General features: G+C 41.3%; 2 protein-coding genes and 1 long non-coding RNA gene across 3 annotated transcripts in view; all 3 read right to left on the minus strand.

The window, feature by feature from the left end:
• ngs (notochord granular surface) overlaps positions 1–20,462 on the minus strand; it is a 65,268-nt gene that overhangs the window by 22,680 nt on the left and 22,126 nt on the right. The window lies entirely within an intron of this gene.
• Positions 60–4,453, minus strand: LOC121882868. Its single transcript, XR_006092176.1, has 3 exons — positions 3,963–4,453; positions 3,396–3,699; positions 60–145 (listed from the first exon to the last, which is right to left on the minus strand). It is a non-coding gene; the product is annotated as an uncharacterized LOC121882868 (long non-coding RNA).
• pou3f2a (POU class 3 homeobox 2a) lies at positions 8,332–10,108 on the minus strand. Its single transcript, XM_042391355.1, has one exon. The coding sequence runs from the start codon at positions 9,955–9,957 to the stop codon at positions 8,566–8,568; it is 1,392 nt and encodes a 463-aa protein (XP_042247289.1). The 5' UTR covers positions 9,958–10,108; the 3' UTR covers positions 8,332–8,565.

A 20,462-nucleotide genomic window follows, 5' to 3' on the forward strand; every position in this document is an offset into this window, starting at 1 on the left:
ACACGTATACGCACACCACAGGTAGGACATGTTTCCTACCTGCACACATGCCCCCCTACCTCTTAGAACAGACAGTAACTGGGGAGTCCTTTCGGTGTCGCCTGTGTCGCTGGAGAAGTCGAGGACGTGAGGTTTAACTTGCGCACTGTAGTGGAGGAATGATTGCAATAGAAGAAGAAGTGAAGTATAGGTCAAAAGGAAAAAGTGGCAGATGGACAGAAAAAAAAGAATGAAGCAGCGCATAAATTAAAAAGTAGTGAAAACAAGAACTAGAAAAAAAGAAACAGGAGTAAATGACGCCGCTGCTGAGAAACTCCTCCACATGGGTCGGCATCATCTGCAGTCACAACTTCTACCTGTTGTCACGTCGCTGTAACCGTGGCAACTACGTGTTGTCCCCCGTAGCAACTCGCACCACCCAGCCTTGTGTGTGTGTGTGTGTGTGTGTGTGTGTTTGACTAACTGAACCCTTGACGCCTTGTATCGACATTGACACGTAGGAAACTATACAGGATTTACGTGAATTCAGTGTACATAGGTATATAAATGGATCTCAGATTAAATTTGATTATGTATGATTATAAATAGTATAGATAGCCTGCAAATATAGAATCATCCTCTGTGTCATAAGATGTAAATAATGTGGGTGTTTCTTCTATGAAATCCAAATCAAACTGTCTTGTAGATGTTAACCGTCTTCACAAAATACTCCCCTCTGCTAGTCTAGGATCAGTCTGAAGAGCCCTGTGATTCCTGGACTGTATGTTTCCGTCTACACAAACCCGGGATGTTACAGTAATGCCTGCTGCCCATATTTGAATAGTGCAGTAACATTTCATAGAAGGCCGAATAGTAAACTGCAATGCAATCTCCCACAAGCACTTTTAAACTATCTTCTGTCTTATAAAGACAATTATTTTGCCAAAAAAAATTTAAAAAAACAAAATTGTCAGAAGCATAATATGACAACACTGATTGTCAGCTCCTGCGGTTTGATTTCATTGTACTACATTTTATCATGTGGTTGCCGAATGTGGATCATCCTGTCTCGTTAGGGAAACTAGTTTAAGGTTACATAGATCTTGACATTTCACACGCATTCAAGCATTGAGAGCGAGTCAAACAATCATGTAGATGAAATAGATGTATATTTTGACTGAAGGTGCATGGCTGGTACGTGCCACTGAAAAATCTCCCTTTACACTTCATGTACAGTAGATTGTTTTATCTGTGTTTCTTAGCTGGCTTATTATGATTCAGGTTTGTTTTATTGTTGATGCCTCCGGCCAAATCAACCACACAAAGGATGTAGCCGAAGAAATGTGTTTTTTTTTCCCTTCCAGTTTAGTTTTTATGACACACCACACCACACCACGCTTCTCCTTCCTCTGACTCAAAATGATGGATTGCTCAGAAATCGTTATGTAAAGCAATAAGAGAGCAGCAACAGGTCCGCTCTGTTCATTTTTTTAAAATTTTATGGTAGGCTGCGTGTTATTAGGGGTGTGTGACGCTATGGTGCGGGTTTTATGTGTGTTTGTCATTCAGCAAATGCACGTACCGCCATACAGTGTAGAAGCAAGCAAGGGGTACGCTTCTGTCCGTGTTACGCACGAATGAGTCATCCTCTGTGTGCATAAATGATGGCACAGTGGTGACGTTTCACAGCCCGACCTTTCCTCCCTAACACACACACACACACACACACACACACACACTTAGAAACTGTCATGACTTCAGTGCTGCTCAGTCATCGTGTGCTGCTGCCTCTTATTCAACTTAAACATGTCAGGCTTGAAAGGCAATCTTCATCCAGCTTGTGGCTGATAAATAGTCCGATATTGGCTTATTGCAGATATACTGTGTGTCGGAAAAACTGCAGGACAGAAATGCCAAAAAAAAATGTTTGAAAGTTATTTATAGAGCTGCAACGATTAGTCGATTAATCAGTTAGTCAATCGACAGAAAATTAATTGGCAGCTATTTTGATAATTGATTAATCGTTTAAGTCAATGTTCAAACTAAGATGCCAAAAATTATATGGTTCTAGCTTCTCAAATGTGAAATCTTGGTACTATCAAATGTAATATCCTATCTTGCATGATAGTAAACTAACTTTACTATCTTTGGGTTTTGGACTGTTGGTCAGACAAAACAAGATATTTGATGACATCGGAAATTGTGATGGGCATTTTTCACTGTCGTCTGTTTTATAGACCCATCGATAAATCAAGAAAATAATTTTTCATAATTAATTGTTAGTTGCAGCCCTATTAAATTAGAATCAGGACATAATTTGCCCACAAGAGCTGCAAAATGTTCCCACTCAGCACATATCTGGGTCACAATTCTTTGATAACCAAATTAAGGGATCCTTATGAAAAAAAAAACCTCTCAAATGTCGATATTGGTCTTTTAAAAAAAGTCCAGCATCAGTCAGGCTCTACTTGTGAAGACGCTGCACAAATATGAACTTGATGAGTTGAAAATGTAGCATTAATACGTAGCAGTATATTTATGAAACAATAAGTAATAATATGACATCATAAGGTTATGAGGTGTCAGCATCGGTATGACTCTGATGTCATTTGTTTAAGTAGGACTGTGTTGATGGATTAATGAGCTCAAGAAGTTAAGGATTTAATGATAGAAAATATCTATGTGGATGCTCTACCGTAAGGCGTGCATTCTGGGTTCCCTGTTAAAAAAACATCCATATGTTTGGCTGCACATCGAGGCCTAAAACAAGCCTTCAGGACAGTGACAGTAAAGCCTTTGTGTGTGTGTGTGCTGCAGTTGAATTTCAATATGGTGATATGATCTAATACTGTACTTTCTTTCTGTCTTAAAACCCCTTGCCTGCATGTTCTTGCCTTCTCTCATCAATAGTCAGATTTAGCCTTATGGAAAAGCTGTTTACTTTATACCAGTGCCAGCATATGACTTATGTTTTTATATGTCATATTTATTTATTATCTATTTATTTGAGGTTGTTTATAGTTATTTATTATTATTATTATGGTGGAAGTGCTCAAATGTAATTAATTTGCACAGTTTCTTCTTATGTTTACATGTGTTTTGTTCTATGGCTGAGTTCTTATCAAACTAATTTATTCATCTGTGTACTTTATAGATACCGTATAGATTCTCTGACTTCTGTTGACATGTACTGAACTAACTGCATATTTTCATGTCGCCAGTCATCGCCGTAATGTGCATGTATGTCCATGTTTTTAGATGTCATTTGGTAAATGTTAAAAGTCATATCATAATATGAGTGTCATCGTGTTAAAATATTACAACAGTTTGCTGAAAATTCAGCCGCCATCCAAATAAGGTTTCAGTTCAAAACATTAAAAAAAACAACAACCACTGAAGTAAAACAGCAAACTGACCGACAGAACTCAGATCAGCAGGGCGAGGTCAGTCATCCTGCTGATCAGCTGATAATCAGAGTCTCCTCTCCGTCTCGTAAGCTCGCCCGTTACAGGGGAAAATTGCAAAAGTCACTCCAGATCAGTGTCTGTGGGCAACTTCATCTGTCTCGGTGTTCCTCAGCAGTTAAAGGTCAGAGGTCAGGGTTAGGCCCTGTCGCGGTATCGCTCCTCCCGCTGAGATTTCTGCTTGTAGACTGTAGAAGCCATATCGCATTGTCTCTTGGTGTTGTGTGTGCTGAAACACTTGTGAAATCTCATCAAACTGTAAATAAGAGAGCCAACAACAAAAAAAACAACAAACTAAATTAACAACCTGACATAAAAGACGACGCTCTGTAACGTTTAAAAAAAATTCTTATGAATGTATCATACCTAGAGATTAAAAAAGCTGTATGACAATGGATTACTCATAATATTTCATTAAATATAGCTGTTGTATTTTCCTCTTGTTTTGTTTCAGTTTTTGAATTCATTGTGTCATTGTGTGTGTTGTGTTCAAGTGTGCATGAAAAAGTCCCTTTTTACCTGCAGAAAATGGGTGTTTCTTCAAAATATCAATGCTTAGAGGTGGCGTATACTCCGGCATATATCTGTCTCATAATCCCTCTCCCTCTGTGCTTGCTACCATATGACAATACTAAGCCCACCCAACAATGCTGGAGGATTAGCTCTCTGCCCTTTTCTTTGTGCGTGTGCTGGAGCTCTGGAGAAATGGAGAGAAAAAGAAGGAGGGCAGAAACAGAGGAAAAGCAAGTTGTGGGCAGCATAGAGACGGACAGCGTGGGTTTGGGTGTGAAAAGGGCATGAAAAAGGGAAAGAGACAAAACAGTTGTGGACAGATGAATGATATTTGATGACTTTGGCTCATTGTATTTTTTGTAGCCATTGTGAAGAATCCCTGCGAGATCCCTTCTACACAAGACAGAGGAGACAATTCAGAGCTGACAATGACACCGGAGTATAAACCGTCTCTGGTGAGTCAGAGATGGCGTACAGTGTCAGAGGTAGCAGCTGTGTGTGTGTGTGTGTGTGTGTGTGTGTGTGTGTGTGTGTGTGTGTGTGTGTGTGTGTGTGTGTGTGTGTGTGTGTTGTGTGTGTTTGTGTGTGTGTGTGCAAAATACGAATAATGCAGAGGATGCCTGTAGGAGCGTGAGGGCCGGGAGGAGGGCAGATGGTCGCCTGCTGATACGACAGAATCCAGGCAACAGGGTCCTCCAGAGAGCTGGGTTTTACACCTGGCTTAACACACACACACACACACACACACACACACACACACACACACACACACACACACACAGGCGCACACACGGATACGGACTTACACTCACAACCTACAAATATTCATGCTTTTTTCTTTTTTCTTTCAAATATCTTTTTTTTTTTTAGCCTGGATTTTAATGGTTTAGTTATAAGGCAATGAAATACTTGAGAGGAATATTCAGTCCTGTTATTACCTGATCATTTTGTTTAGAAATGGATTGAGGGTAAAACTAAAAAATAAAAATGGAACTTTTTTATTGACTCTCTGATGTTGTTAAATTAGGTTTTTCTATTCTTATTTTTATTTTCGTACAGATTGTAGAGTCATATATATTCTAATATTCACTTATAAGAATCCTAAATGTATAAGCAAGGCCTCAGCCTGGATTTTTCATAATTACTTGTTAAATTATTTTTTTTATATATAGTATTAATTACATGGGACACTTATTTCAAGGAAATTGCAAATTGCAAGGACGTTCCTAAAAAAACAGCATATTTTTGCACACTCAACACAGCTAACTAAACTCAAAATAAATAGCTCTTTCTATTAACTTTGTCACTATCTTCATTTTAATTTTGACCAGATTACATCATTCTTTCCAGAAAATTCAAACCTGTAAAATAAAGTGTTTTATCTTCCAACATCAACTTGTAAATGCTGTCAAAGTTCTTCACGTGCTGCCAGGAAGGAGAAATACAGAATCCTGGGGATAAAAATACTGGTTTCATCTTAAAAAATGTGGATGTTTTTAACTGTAAAACTGAGTGTAAGTGACCCCATAAAAGCCTAAAACCAAAGAAAAAACACATAAAAGATGAACCAGACTCAGTGTCCTCAACAGTAGCTGCGCCAGTTAAGACTATCTCATCATAAAACAAAACTGATAGTATCAGTTTTCATTGCATATGAGACAATGAGGAATGGAAGGTATAATTTAACCTGCTCACATCCACTAGGTGGCAACAGTAGACTGTTTCTAATTTAGCCATTGATCTGCCTAAAGAAATATTAGACATGAGGTGAAAACAGTCACAGGAGGAAGATGTGCTGAACCAGTTTCCAGTAAATTTGACCAAATATTAAACTATTGCATCATAACAATTACAAATATCTGGAAACAAGAGTCACGAGTCGGTTTTCCTTCAGTTTTTCAATTAACACTGCGGTCACAGGCTGCTTCTCTGATTGGAAAACGTATGATTATTTTTTATTATTATTTATTTATTTATTTATTTTTTAATTGTTTTTCAGTTTATTGTATGAACGGAGGAGTTTCAACTGATTGACAAAGACATAAAAGTACTACACTGTAGATTGTTTTCTAATTATTTCATTGTGTATAATTAGTAAAGGCAACAGGCCTGATAAATCCCATTTACAGCACATTACATCACCTGCTGTCCTACCTGCAGTTGTTCTTTTATGTTGTGTGTATCCTTTAAGTCCTGCAAATCAATCAATTAAAGCATTTGTGCCCAATCTTTTAATTGTTTTGATGTTTTAAATTACGTATCGTCAGAATTGTCATATTTTTGTCATATTTATCTTAAAGAAACTATTAATTAATTACTTTGGCGTGTTTTAATTTTATACCATTCATTGTCTGAACATCATGACAGATTTTTCTCCATAAAAACATGAGTGCACATCAGCGGCATTAAACACAACCCCCGAAACAAGTGAAGGACAATTTAAGCAACCGAGACGGATTAATAAAAATCATAATTATAATAAAATAATATGAATAATAATATAAAACATCTTGTTGTCAGAATTGCGACTTTTCCTGGAGCTTAATAAACATGCAAAGACTGCAGTGTCATAGAAAACAAATACGATTTAATGACAAAAAAGCATATAGAAATTGTGCAATCGTGGATTTCTTTTCCTCTTCGTTTGATCACAGATTTCAGGTCGGTGGTATTTTGTTTTGGTTTTGTTTATTTTTTTTTTTCTTCAGAAACTCACATTCAGCTGAAGGATTTGAGGAATCTCACTTATGATGTCACTTATGATTACAAAAAAAAGGCTTTTGGATTACAGAAATACTGGGTCTGTTGAAATTATTATGTAATGTAGCTTTAAATAAGGCAAAAAAAAAAAATGTCCTGCTGGGCATTATTACAAAACATCACGTAAAATATTATGCTTCATTTTTAATGATTAGTGATGACATAAATTCAATACTTTCGTTACGGACTTAATTTGACATTTTCAACGGGGCCTGATACATTCAGAAAGTTTTTGACGTGCAAATGTATTATGAGAAATTGAAATTATTATGCGTCGATTAAAATATTATATTTTCTCTCCAGTCAAATTCACACTCATCCACATTCTTCAGCTGCATCTGAGTTTCTCAGTGTCTGTATTTTCTCGAAATAATTAGTCAGAGAATTCATCTCCAACTACTAACATGGATACCCGCCCCCCCCCCTCCACACACACACACACACACACACAAACAGAGCCTCACCTCCCACCATCAGATCAGGTTATTAATCACAGGATTTAAGTGGCACAAGAGCACGTGTGTGTGTGTGTATGTGTGTGTGTGTTTGTGTTTGTGCTTTGGCACAGACTGACAGAGAGAAAACTGAACATACGAACAAACAAACGAAGCCATACAAAAACGAATGGAGATACATCCCACGAATAGTCTTCTCGGTGAATGAATGAGTCACACAGTTAGTGTAGCCGCTGCGGCCAGAGCTGGTACCAGGATATATTCAGTCTGTTGGGTTTTTTTTGTTTGTTTTTTGTTTTTTTGTTGTTGTTTTTCTTTTTTCCTTCATAGGAAAGGAAGGCAAAAAATGGGCTGGATTGCTTTGAGTGTTCCAGCCGGACAGTCTCGGTCTTTCTTGTCACAGCATTTTGGAAAAGTACAGAAATAACAAACAGCAAAAACACACTGTAAACAGGCGCACAGAAATGTCGAAAAAGCATTAAAGTGAACCAATACTCAGTCTCTATGGGAACATTATTATTATTATTATGATTATTATTATTATGATTACTATTATTATTATTATTAGTTTTTATTATTATTCAGAAGGGACGTAAGAAATTCCATTATACGATATTAAAGCAAGGTCAATTTTATTTCATTTATTTAATTTAAATAAATGATGGGTGCAACTGACACTTGACAATCAATAGTCTATACATTACACTGAATTTAAATTAATCACCTGACTTGTATAATAATAATAATAATGATAATAATAATAATAATAATAATAATAATAATAATAATAATAATAATAATAATAAAAGTAGCAGTTGGCTGGTATTGGCTTTCATTTTTAACATTGTACAGCAGGTGTCTGCCATTTCAGCCCTCTCTTGCCACAAGCTGCGAAGAACCCCTGTTGCTTTTGTTATGATGGAAAGATGGCGTTTATTTACCCACACTGACTGCGACTTTTTTATATTTCCCCCCCTCTAGCTGAGCTGCGGACACCTCGTGCCCACATCACACTCTGCCTTTCTTTAATGACACGTTACATAATGACACATCTGCGCCTTTGTAGAAGATATAGAAAAGCATTTCAGTATCAATGTCGCTTCTTTTTTTTTCTTTTCTTTTTTTTTTTCTTTTTTTTTTTTTTTTTGGGTTAGCACACACACCAGCCGTATCCCAATATGCTTGGCAGTTCCGCGGCATGAAACCTCTCCATACAGCTCTCTGCTATGCGTATTTTTAGTGCTTGGGTGCCACTGTATATTCCCACTGTGTGTGTCCATGGTTCCAACGTTTAAACTGGCTGAGGTCCAGTTCCGAGCGGTCCAGCACAGAGAATCAAACAAATAAGGGGGCATCATACCTCCTTAAGGGGTCCGCGTTCTGCTGAGAATGGGTCACTGCACAGGAGTTTGTCCTCCGTGATGAGGAGGGGTGTCCCCGTACATGTCCTCTCCTCCTGGTATCTGTCCCCCAGCGGGTGTCATCCTCTTCTCCTTCTGCCTCCTGTTACAAAACCAAACCCTCACCACCTCCTTCTCCAGCTGCAGGCTGTCCGCTAGGGAGTTGATCTCCGCTGCTCCTGGTTTTGGACATTTGAGAAAATGGCTCTCCAGAGCCCCTTTGACGCCCACCTCGATGGAGGTCCTCTTTTTCCTTTTCCTTCCCTGTGCCGCGATTTTGTCCAGGCTCGTGGGGCTCCCCGAGGTGGAGTCCGCCTCCTCCAGCCACTTGTTCAACAAGGGCTTGAGTTTACACATGTTTTTGAAGCTGAGTTGAAGCGCCTCGAACCTGCAAATGGTGGTCTGAGAAAAGACGTTTCCATACAGCGTCCCAAGAGCCAGTCCCACATCCGCCTGGGTGAAGCCCAGCTTGATACGCCGCTGTTTAAACTGCTTGGCAAACTGCTCCAACTCGTCGGAGGTCGGTGTGTCCTCGTCTGACTGGTCCTGATGGCCCCCGTGCTGGTGATGGTGTGAGAGAGACTGCTGGTGGGCCCCAGGGCCGCCTCCGTGTTCACTGAGGTGCGGGCTGTGGCTGTGATGGTCCTCATCCCGCAGGGGGTGGTGGTGCATCCCCCCTTGCTCTCCCCCCGGCATCAAACCAAAACCGGACTGGGAATACACCAGGCTCTGGCCCTCAGATGTCGCCATACCGGGGATGTGCGTGGTGGCTGTGCTGGTTCGCCATGCTCTGGCGTCGTGATGCGCCTGCTGGTGCGCTAGGTGAGGGTGTCGCTGTTGCTGCTGCTGCTGCTGCTGCTGCTGCAGACTGCTGGAGTTCTGCAGCTCCTCTCGGTCACTGTCGTGTAGTGCGGGCTTAACGTCCTGTTCTCCGAGGGGACTAGATGGCCAGGGTGCCCCGCTGTCACCGTGAGACAGCGCCGTTATCCACTGGTGCGCGTGGCTGAGCGGATGTCCACCGCCCGGTAACGTGCTATAGTCGTTCTGGAGCAGGGTGTGCGCGTCCCTGTACGCTGCCGCCTGCTGCATACTCCCGGACTCCGAGTGCGGCGGCGGCGCGCTGCTGGGGGTGGTGAGGACGCTGTAGTGGTTGGACGTTGCGGTCGCCATAACTATTGGAGCCAGAGTGATAGCTGGAGTTAAAAGGAGGCTGCCTTTGACAGTAACTCTTTTGCGCCACGGGGCAGCTAGGCGTCTCTCTCCAGCATCTCCCGGGCGCTGTGCCAAGGGGACGCAGAGGCGCGCACCTGTGGTCCGCCTCGCTCCGCTCTTTATTGGCCAAGAACGGTTGACAGATGTGGTTACCCCTGACAGCACCCCGCTCATTGGTCACGGGAGATTGTACAGAAACCCCAATCACTCTGCCCAACAATACTAGCAGTCCTGCAGCATGCTAGAGTACAAAGTGGAGGGAGTATTCAGGCTGCCGAGTGTAAACACAGAATAGACTGAGTAAGCTCAGCTACGAGGAAACGAAAAGAAATGTGAATGAAATTGAAAGAACTTCAATAACCTTGATTTATGTCAGAGGGTCAAATTTATCGCGTGGCAAAATGGTGCGTAAAAGTTGCACAAGATACACACATTAATCGATGTAGTGACCACACTTATGCGCTTATTTCAGGAACCCAATACTAAAAAACTACCAAAACCTATATTTCCTCTCATTTTAATGCATTTGAAGTAGAATATTTGGGCTATTTTGCGCCGGCATGAAATAGTAAGCAGTGATCATGGCGAGAAACTTCCAGCTGCCTTCTCTGCCCTCAGGACGCTGTCCAGAGAGAGGGGCTGCGTGCTTCCAGGGCCTCTGCCCCGTTGCCATGGCGAACGCGGTGAATGGAACAACAACGCCCACGTCACAGCTGCAATCGCTCCTTCTTTTCGTTCCGTTCCAAAGGGCTCATTGGGGGCCGCGCGCTCGGCCGTCGGGACAAATAATGGGGGGGGTGAGAGGGGTGGGGGGGTACGAGCGGAGAGGGCAGCTCGGGGCCAAAGAGAGAAGGCTGCAAGAATGGATCCTTCAGCATGCTCTGCGCCCCCTTCCACCTGCTTGTTGGCTAAACTTTGAGATGGATGCACCCACAGTGGCACGCGAGGTCCCAAAGCTCCAAGTAGCCTACCAGGAAAGCATGGGCTTGAATTTGGTGAATATTTATGGAACATGAGGAGAGAAAAAAAAAATCTAACTAGTGTGTTATTGCAGTGATGGTTCTGCTCTATGGTACTTTTACACCAACTCCACTACATTTCAGAGAGCAGAATACTGTATTTTTAACCCCCATACGTTTATTTATCTAGTTACTCCTTTGCATTTCATTTAATTTCATCTTATAAACTATGATTCATTGCTTTTGATTAAACTACCCAACAGTACACTGTACAAAGTTACAATTAGCTACACCATGACCAGCTACTACATTAAAATGTTACTTATTTATTGTTGCATCTGTAACTTTTATTTAACTTTCATTTTTGATACCTGAGGGTTTTTTTTAATTTTATGAGATGCTGAATGCAGCGTATTACTTCTGATACATTATTATTACTACTTTTACTCAACTAAAGGATCTGAATACTTCTTCCATCACAGGACCAGAAAGGTGTTTACTCTCACTTAAAAAAATACAGTTTTGTCATCTCTGTTGGTGAGAAAATAAACGTGCCTCTGGTTGGTGAAAACTCATCAAATCCCTCATTTTGTATTATCTGCTGGTCCTATCTTTAAATGGATGCAATGATAGTGAAATTACACTAATCCTCATTCTGCTGAACCCCCCCTCCGTCCCCCCCGAAACCCCCTCAGACCCCTGGGGGGTCCCTGGACCTACTTTGGTAACTACTGGTATTTAGGAAATGTGATTTTATTGGCTCAAAGTGGGACACCGACTGTAAAACATATCAGCAATTTAGAGGTTAAATGAACCTCGAAGGACAAAAAAATATCAGTTTCACCTTCAGATGGGGGTGCCACGCAACATCGTGGGCATTAACGGAAATATGTGTAAATATTTTGCAAATTTAAAGTCATAGTTATACCCCCCCACACACACACAAAATCCTTTGAGGACCAAACTACAATAAAATTCCACGTAGGAAGTGATAGGTTAATCAATAAATACTTTAACGTAAACTGATGCACACTGAATTATAGGGATCGAAAGAACACTGGCTTATGATTACGGTGTAATTCTGAGAATTACCAAATGTGTCGCCAGGGGCTCTTGCAAACCGTGTGTTGAGAGAGGCAAAACATATTACCCTAATAGACTAATATGCAAACTACTGGCTGCCCAATTACAGGACTTAATAACACATAAACGATGCCAGTCCTGTTCTTACAAGACGAAGAGGTCGCTGTTAATTCAGTCAAAGGACTGGGTACGCTGTCAACACAGGCGACGGTTACACACACATACTGTCTCTGTTTCCCTGTCCCTCGTTCTGTATTCAAGAGTGAGAGTTAATGATGGAGAATCTGAGCGTTAAATTAACAGTAATTATATGGCCCCACTGCTGTAAAGATTCAATTTCTTCGCGAGTCTAATGGGCCTAAGTGTCCCTGTGCGTAGGCAGAACTCTCTCTATGAGATATTTATGATTGAAACACACAGACAGAGCAAAAAAACAAACAAATACAAACACACACCCACACACACACCTTGTATACCTATAGAATACATGCATCTGTGGCTTTTTACATGTGGATTTGAAGAGATTTCTGCAGGTGTAGAGGTGCAGCTTTCTTCAAATCCAGATGTGAAAAGCCACTTTTTAGGGGTAAATAGTGCCACCGTCTCTCCCACATTAGATCGAGAAAGACTGGTTCAAGTGCGAGGTGAAGCCATTTTATATGAGTGAATGTTTACAAGCCAACCAGTGCTCTGGGTGCTTTCACTTTCTGTAGACCAGTGTGTGACCGGCCTATGTCCCTCCCCCATGTGGGAACCCTAACACAGGAGTAACTGGGGCAGGGGGGCTTCTTTATGCTGCCGGACACTGGGAGATAATGGCCATTCCTCCACAGCTGGCCCACACAATCAAAGGGAGAGGGGGCTCGGAGGATTCCAGCTTTAACCAGGCCATTGTCTGGGCTAATTACATCTGAATGCAGGACCCAGAGAACTCACCTCCCCCCCCTGAGCAAAACCTGCACAGAATACCCCAAACAACCCTTCAGGGATGAGGGAGAGTGCACAGACACGGGACGCACACACACACACACACACACACACCGGACTCCTTCATTACCCCTAACCGTAAGCATACACGCACACGCACTCACGCACACATCCCCAGCAGGCTCTCATCAAAGTGTTGTGTCTCTCACGCACACACACACACACACACACATACACTCACATGTGGCACTCGGCATTAGATCAGATCTCAGCTTGCTGCTCTCAGAAGAGATGAGGAGGTCTTAAAGGACTTAGGTTGAATAGAAAACACACCGAAGAGCCTTTCCCCAGTGCACCCCCATAATCCCAATCTATACACTCCCTCTGCCCCCCCCCTCCCTCCCAAAACCGTCAGTGCTCGGCTCCATCTGTAGCCGGCTCTCTGTTCTGTACAGTGCAGAGTGTGTTTGTTAAAACTGCAGAGTGATGTCAGGATGTCCTGTTTTGGTGCTGCAGTCAGAAAATACATCCCGCTTGTTTCCTCACACTCACTCATACATCGATTTCTTCAAATAAGAGGCGTGTGTGTGTGTGTGTGTGAGAGAGAGAGAGCGAGAGAGAGAGAGAGAGAGAGAGAGAGAGAGAGAGAGAGAGAGAGAGAGAGAGAGAGAGAGAGAGTGAGAGTTGTGTGTAAACCTATATTAGTGTTGTCCCTCGCCTCCATCTCTTTTTCTCTTGGCTTGTGTGTTTGTGTGTGAGAGTTAAGGTTTATATGGATATATGGACTTATACACCATTTTCCCTGGACACGTTTCACATCGTATGTGTGTGTGTGTGTGTGTGTGTGCGTGTGTGTGTGTGTGTGAGACAGTGTCAGGGTTAGGAGGTCTCACTGGTGCTCAGTTTAGCATTGATTTATTCTCTTTCTCCAATTTATTTCCCCTTCGCCTGATCTGCCTCTGGGAGGACAAATGGAGGAGAAACGCCAAGCACACTAACCATCCCTCACACACACACACACACACATACACACACACTCATGCACGCACACACATACAGTGACAAATGTTTCCACAAGCAGAAACGCACACTCAAATTCATATTTCTACATAGGGCTGGCAAGCAAATGCAAAGCTCAGGTTCTCTGTTTCTAGTGTTACTGTGCCGGACCAATCAGAGGGGTGACCATTCTGTGCAACTATAAATTCCCAACACTCTCCAAGTCCCAAGGCACCTGGGCTCCTATAAGACTTCCCATGTTGTCCCATATAACTGTCTACACAGAACCCATAAAGACATAAAGGGACACTCCTACCTCTAGGTGAGTGGTCATAACTCACCAGCAGGTATTTTTACCATGACATTGCTGTCGAGGTGCACAGATTCATCTTCTCTCCTGCTTTATAATGTCCTACACAAACTCCAGACAGGAGAAGCATGAGTGCAGTCGTATTTTACAGGCAGCTTGCTGTCACATCCTACTGTAATGGTTTGGTGTTGGAGTGTGTGTGCTCACGGGCGCATCCTTAACACCTTGCGTCACTTCTGCTTTGGGGTGTAATAACAAACCTCTCTCTTTCCTTCCCATGTGGAAAAAGGGTGCATCAGAAACAGGGGAGCGAGGGGCAGGAGGAGGGGCAGGTAGGTCGTTAAACCCACTTGAAAGCTCAGCGCCCTGATCGATAGTCTCGGGCCAAGCAGGGATTAAAATCGGGCTAAGTCTGTTCCAATCAATACTGATGGCTAACCCTGGGGTTAAAACAGGAGTAAATCTCCATACATGTCCATACACAAGTCCGCACTATGGCCTACAGTACAGATAAATCTACAGCTATTCATGCAAATGGACACACAATGGGTTACCGCGCGAATGTAGTCGATATGTATGAGTGCTGTATAGGCCTGTGACATATCTGGTTACATCTGTGTGGATATACAGTCTGTCTAGTTAGGAGATTGAGGCAGTAAATTTGGGCTCATCGATGGGGATGAGCAGCGTGTGAGTAAAGCTCTTAGAAATGTGTTTGAAGAGATCCAAAAGAGAGAGAGACACAGATAAACAGCTAAACAAACTGTGATTTTTATGTCTGTGGTTATACAGACGGCAAAGTGATAATAGAGGAGAGAGTGACAGAGAGCTGACATGCATGATTGACTGTTTCACACCCTAATGAAGGATGGACATCGCTGCTCCGTTTGATCTTACAAGCACAGGTCTGCGTATCAATTACCAATACAGATCAATGTAGCTATGGACAGACAGCAGCAAGGAGAAACTGTTGCACGTCTATATTCCGATCAGCTAATTCTTCCGGTGGAGAGACTTATTTCTCCTTCTTAAATGGTTACCTGTTTCCTCTAATTATCGGGGACAGATTTCTGAGCACAAAATAGGTCTAGTCTTCAGTCCAGAAATAAAGTAAAATTGATGATGTTTAAAGGAGTTTTGGGAAATGCATTCACTTGCTTTCATGCAGAGAGTTAGATAAGAAGATCATTACCACTCTCATTTTTTTAAAGCCTGGTATACACTGTGCGATTTTGGGCTGTCCCAGACGAAAGATGACCAACATGAAAGAAACATGGCGATATGTGAGAGAGATTCAAAGATGACTGTTGTCACAGTCTTGCAACCAAAGATAGCCTGGGACAAAATTCTGACAGTGTTAGAAATTTAGGATAACCATCTCACAATGTGACTGCTGCTACGACCCACGTCTACTAATGAAGCAATAGGAATGCAGCATGAAATGACGCATTGATCAATGTGACACTGGTGATAAACCCAATGATGGAGGTAAAACGAGCAAAAAAGAAATGTTTGGGATTCCAACAAAAAAGAAAATCTTGTTGAGTTGTGGCAGCAGAAACCTTGTTTGTATGATGTGTCCTCCAGCTGTTATCATGACAGCACCAAGAAGGACATAGCAAGGAAAGTTCGATTCTTGCTTAGCTTCATTGTTTACCATTATAGCGGCACAGATTTATGACGCACGCTGATGACGTACGCTGATGACGTTAGCCTACGATTCAGTAGGTGTGATCATCGTACAGTCTACGTACATCAAACTTGATGTCATACTCAAGTTTAATAGATCCATGTTGCACAGTGTGGCTTACAATAAACTTATAAGACTGCTGAAATTTCACAGTCTGTAGGCGCCATTAGGAAAATGTGGTTAGCTTAGCTTAGCACAAAGACTGGAGACGGGGAGAAACAGCTAGCCAGGCATAAAACCACAAATTGTTGCTTTTAAACTTGTTTTTTGGAATAAGTGAGCTTTAAAGTGCTGGTAGGCAGATTTTGTTACTTTTGGCCAGCTGTTTCTTCCTGTTTCCAGTCTTTACACACACACACACTTGGCTGTAGCTTCATATTTAGCGTACAAACGTGAGAGTGATATCAATCTTTTCATCTATCAGCAAAAAGCGAACATTGCTTCAACCCTGAAATATTACTGACGTACAAAATGTAATACATTTTTTGTCTGAATTGTTTACATGCTAACATCTGGATTTGACACACAATGAAACAAACCTGACAACCCTGTCCCAAACCCTTGAAACCAATCCTCCCAAAAATACAAGCCCATTTTCCGCTTTTCACTCAGATGGCAATTCTAAATCATACTCTCCTTTTTTTTCAAATACACAGCACACAATTCACTAGGCAACATTTGGCACAATCTTCATAACTAAAGTCTCTTGTGTTCATGCGGAAAGCATTGTCCTTCAACATGCAGAAGCGAGTTGATCAATTGGCCACACTGATGACTCACAGGTGCAAACACTAGTTACTAAATTGGTCAATTACAAATCAGAGCAGAAGGCTGAAGGTGAGCTCTCCTGTTTTTGGAGCTGAATAGATGGCAACATTGCAGGAGAGATTTATAGAGAGAATAGTCAGAGGTGGGAAGAGGAGGAGGAGGAAGAGGACGGGGGTGGCAAATAGAGGAAGAGAGAGTTGCATCAACATCTTGAATGAGGTCTGAGCCACTTCAGTTAACCATGTTGTCAGTGACTGTGTCTGTGTTTTTGAGAGAAGCTGAGCAGGGAGCTCAACACAACCTGAGTCACTTCATTTTGCACTTCTAAAATGAAAAAATGCAAGTAAGCTACTCGCTAAAATAGGTAATATTTTTCCCTCTTGTATTGCATATAGACCTACACATACGATATATAGCAAGTGGACAACTATAAACAGCATGTATTATATCATGAAGTTGGGAACCCGAGTACCTCTGTTCGGTCATTAAAATTGTAAGATACCAGATTGTTTTTTGCTCGCTACACTATTATACTGTTTTTCCAAGACTCAGACACTGAGCAGGAGTTCTCTGTAAACACGAGAAAGGCAAACAATGAGGGAAATTTGCAGCTAAACCCATATAAATTTTTCAGTGTTTCATTTTGTGATTTGGGCAGGCCAATAACATGCTCATCTTACAGCAGATAACTATACATACAATGGTTAATGTAGCAGATGAGGAAAATAGCAGTATTTTCCACTGAGCAAGTGTAAGCATTTAGTACTTAAAAGTTAATTTTTATTATTTGGCCAAAAATTCTACTTTAAAAACCTAAAACATGGTTTTCACAGGAAGATGTTTCCTTCTCCTGAAGCCTTCCTTGTATAATGTATAAATCAAGATGAAGTAAAAAAAAAAAAAAAAAAAAGGAATAAAAAAAGAATTGTATTTCTCTGCTTAAAAACTATCATCTGTACAAAAAAATCAAATGGGGAAAATGTCCATGCTTGTCTCACAATACAGGAATAATTGTAGAATGTCACTGATACATGTAGGTCTTATATAAGCACATATATATGAACACACTCTTAAAGTCCCCCTCCTCCACTCAAAAATGTGTTTTTCTTCTTGTTCCTTCAGTTGGATGTTTGAGCTTCACTGTGCAGAATGATATATGTGCAGAGTTTTACACTAGAAGGCTGTTTTCACATTCATCTGCTGAAAGTGGAGAGTGAAAATCTCAGTTGGTATCAGTAATAGATCAGTAATGGATCTATGAGCTTGATTTGTGACATCACAACTAGTTTGGAGCCAATTGTGGTCCAGTATGCAATTTACACAAGTGTGATGCAGAAGCTTGAAGCCTCCAGTGCACAAACACTGAGAATGGACTTTACAGTGAAGTAAGAGACATCTTGTGTCCAGCAATTAAACTTTTGAAATGAACAATATTTGTATATTTAGGGCCTGAGCCCCAAAGGGGCAAAGACCCTATTGTATTTTGTGTGTTTGTCTCTTTCTTTATTATTACGCCACTTTAACCCTTAATTTGACCCCCTAAACATGCTCAGAAAATCACCAAATTTGGCACGCACATCAGGGCTGGTGAAAAATTTGATAAAATGTAAAAATTATCCCCCAAAGTGCCAAAATGTGCTCTATAGTGCCACCTATGTATCTAATATGGCTGCCACGGCCCGTAGGAATGTTGTAGAGAGATTGAACCAAAACTCAATTATTCGTCTCATCAAGACCTACAAATCATATGCTGACAATTTTGGACCCCCAACAAACGCTATCTCCTCCTAGGGCGTTAATAGTATCGGCTTCAAACTTGAATACATGACTTATGACACTGTGCTGAACAAAAGTTGTTAAAAACTTTGTAATAACGCGAACGGTTTAGATATTGTAAGCCCTGAAAGTTGTGGTGCCACATCACACTTTACAATGTAAACCAATGTGGAGGCAATCTCTGGGCATGGACTTTGTGTCAAACAAATGGTTCTGATGTCTAAACTATAAGTCTGACCACTTTGAAACCTGTATCAATGGATTCGTGATGAAATTTCCTACAAAAAAATGTGATTTTCAATGTAGGATTTGGCCAAAGTCATGGGATTTATGAGGATATTTCACAAGAAGAGTGACATTCTCCTCTCCAACTGAGAGGGGGAGAGAGAGAATAGGAGGGAGGCGATGGGTGTGGAGGTTGAATGGAGCTCATTGAGTGAAAGTGACAGTTTAGTGATAAAGTGCTGCAGAAAAATAAAATCAAAACTAAAATTTGTAGCTCTGTACTGCAGTTTTTCCTTTATTAGGGCCCACGCACCTAGTGGTTCGCTCACACTCTCCATTCACATATATGAGTATTTTTCTGTGTCCAGCTGCAGTTACTTATTGTCTCTACACACCTGACAGCACACATTTCAATCAAACTTTGACCAGGTCGTGTGGGTTAAAAATCTTTCCTTTTCTAAAAATAAACTTGATGAAAATTAGGAAATTAATTTGTTTTACACACAAACTCATCAAGAGTTTTCTGTTTACTAATTGAAATTCAAGTGAATCAAGTGAATGGGCCCAAAACTTGCATAATTTTGATGCCACAGGTGTGAACAAGACAGACATGTCTCACCCGGCAGAAAATTCTCATCCTCGCACCGTTGAGATTTGATGCTTCGCCGTGATAGAGGAAGTTGCTATAACTTTATTGTACATGCTCCAGTCTGCACCAAACTTTACGTTTGATAAGAGTCCCGGCCTGAACACGTCTACATGACAATATTCTATCAGTGATGCAAACTGGTTGAATAGCGCCCCCTACGAAATTTCAACGAAGCAGCCCCAGCAGTGGGCAAAACAGCGGACAAAGGAAGTGATGTTTATCTCCTTCTTGCATTGTCTGAAAACAGCCCTGGTCTGAAGACATCTGCATGCCCGTGACAGAAGACCTTCGATTGCGTCGTGGCCCGACGTGCACGGAGGCTCGAGGGCCCGTTTATCACTGCTTGCAGCTTTAATTATAGAATCTGGATTTTTAATGACGGAGAAAGAGTAGACGTAATTTTAAGGATTTTAATGAGATCATTTAACTTTTTTTGTGGAAAAAAATATATAAGACACAAATTATTATTCAAAGTATTTTATATACATCTTAAAACATGTCTTGGGGGAGGTCTTTAATTTATTTAGTTTATGAGTGTGCACGTCCACCCCATTAACATACATGACAGAGGCAAAATATTAGGAACACTTTTCCGTGTAGTGCACTCCAGTACACCACCACCCACTTTGATCTCAATAATAAACATAAAGTAGAATTATCACCTTTCTGACAATGTCAACAAAAACTGAAAAAGGTCAGCTTCGTAACAGTAGAATTTATGGCAGAGCTGTTGTATTGCACAGGTGTTCCTAATAAAGTGCTCGGTGAGAGTATATAACATACATACCTGATTTTTTCCTAAATTCCTCAAAAAAGTGTGTTTTCTTTCATGACAAGACTTGGAGATCGTTAAATAATCCAGCAGTGCAGCGGATTTCACATCAGGTTTTTATTTTAGATTCAGAATACAATATATGGGTGTCTTTTTTTTAAAAGCAAAAATCGATGAGACACTGTATTATTTACTGTGCAATGTTATATGTTGTCAATTGTGTGTTTATCTTTCATCAACCACACTTTTTTCTCCGTTCCTTCGCCAGGGACCCCAGCTGTCCCTCCATCACACTGCGTCCTCCATCTCTCCTACAAACTGGGGGGTAGGGCAGAGAGAAGCCTATTCAACAGACCTCTTACTTTTGTGTCGCCTTTTTAAACTCCCCCCCCCATCCCCCAAACACACAGACCCCCTCCTCTAACCGTGCATCACCCACAGGCCTTAAATGTAAAGGCTGGAGTTTGGAGAAAGTAAGTCCAGTAAGATCCACTGTATATTCCCAAATTTATAAGGAAATC

This window comes from Thunnus maccoyii, chromosome 17, assembly GCF_910596095.1.
Source record: "Thunnus maccoyii chromosome 17, fThuMac1.1, whole genome shotgun sequence".
Lineage (NCBI taxonomy): Eukaryota > Metazoa > Chordata > Actinopteri > Scombriformes > Scombridae > Thunnus > Thunnus maccoyii.

What these genes read in the sequence shown, in the direction of transcription:
- pou3f2a (XM_042391355.1), bottom strand. Translation starts at nt 9,957, where the DNA reads ATGAGCGGGGTGCTGTCAGGGGTAACCACATCTGTCAACCGTTCTTGG.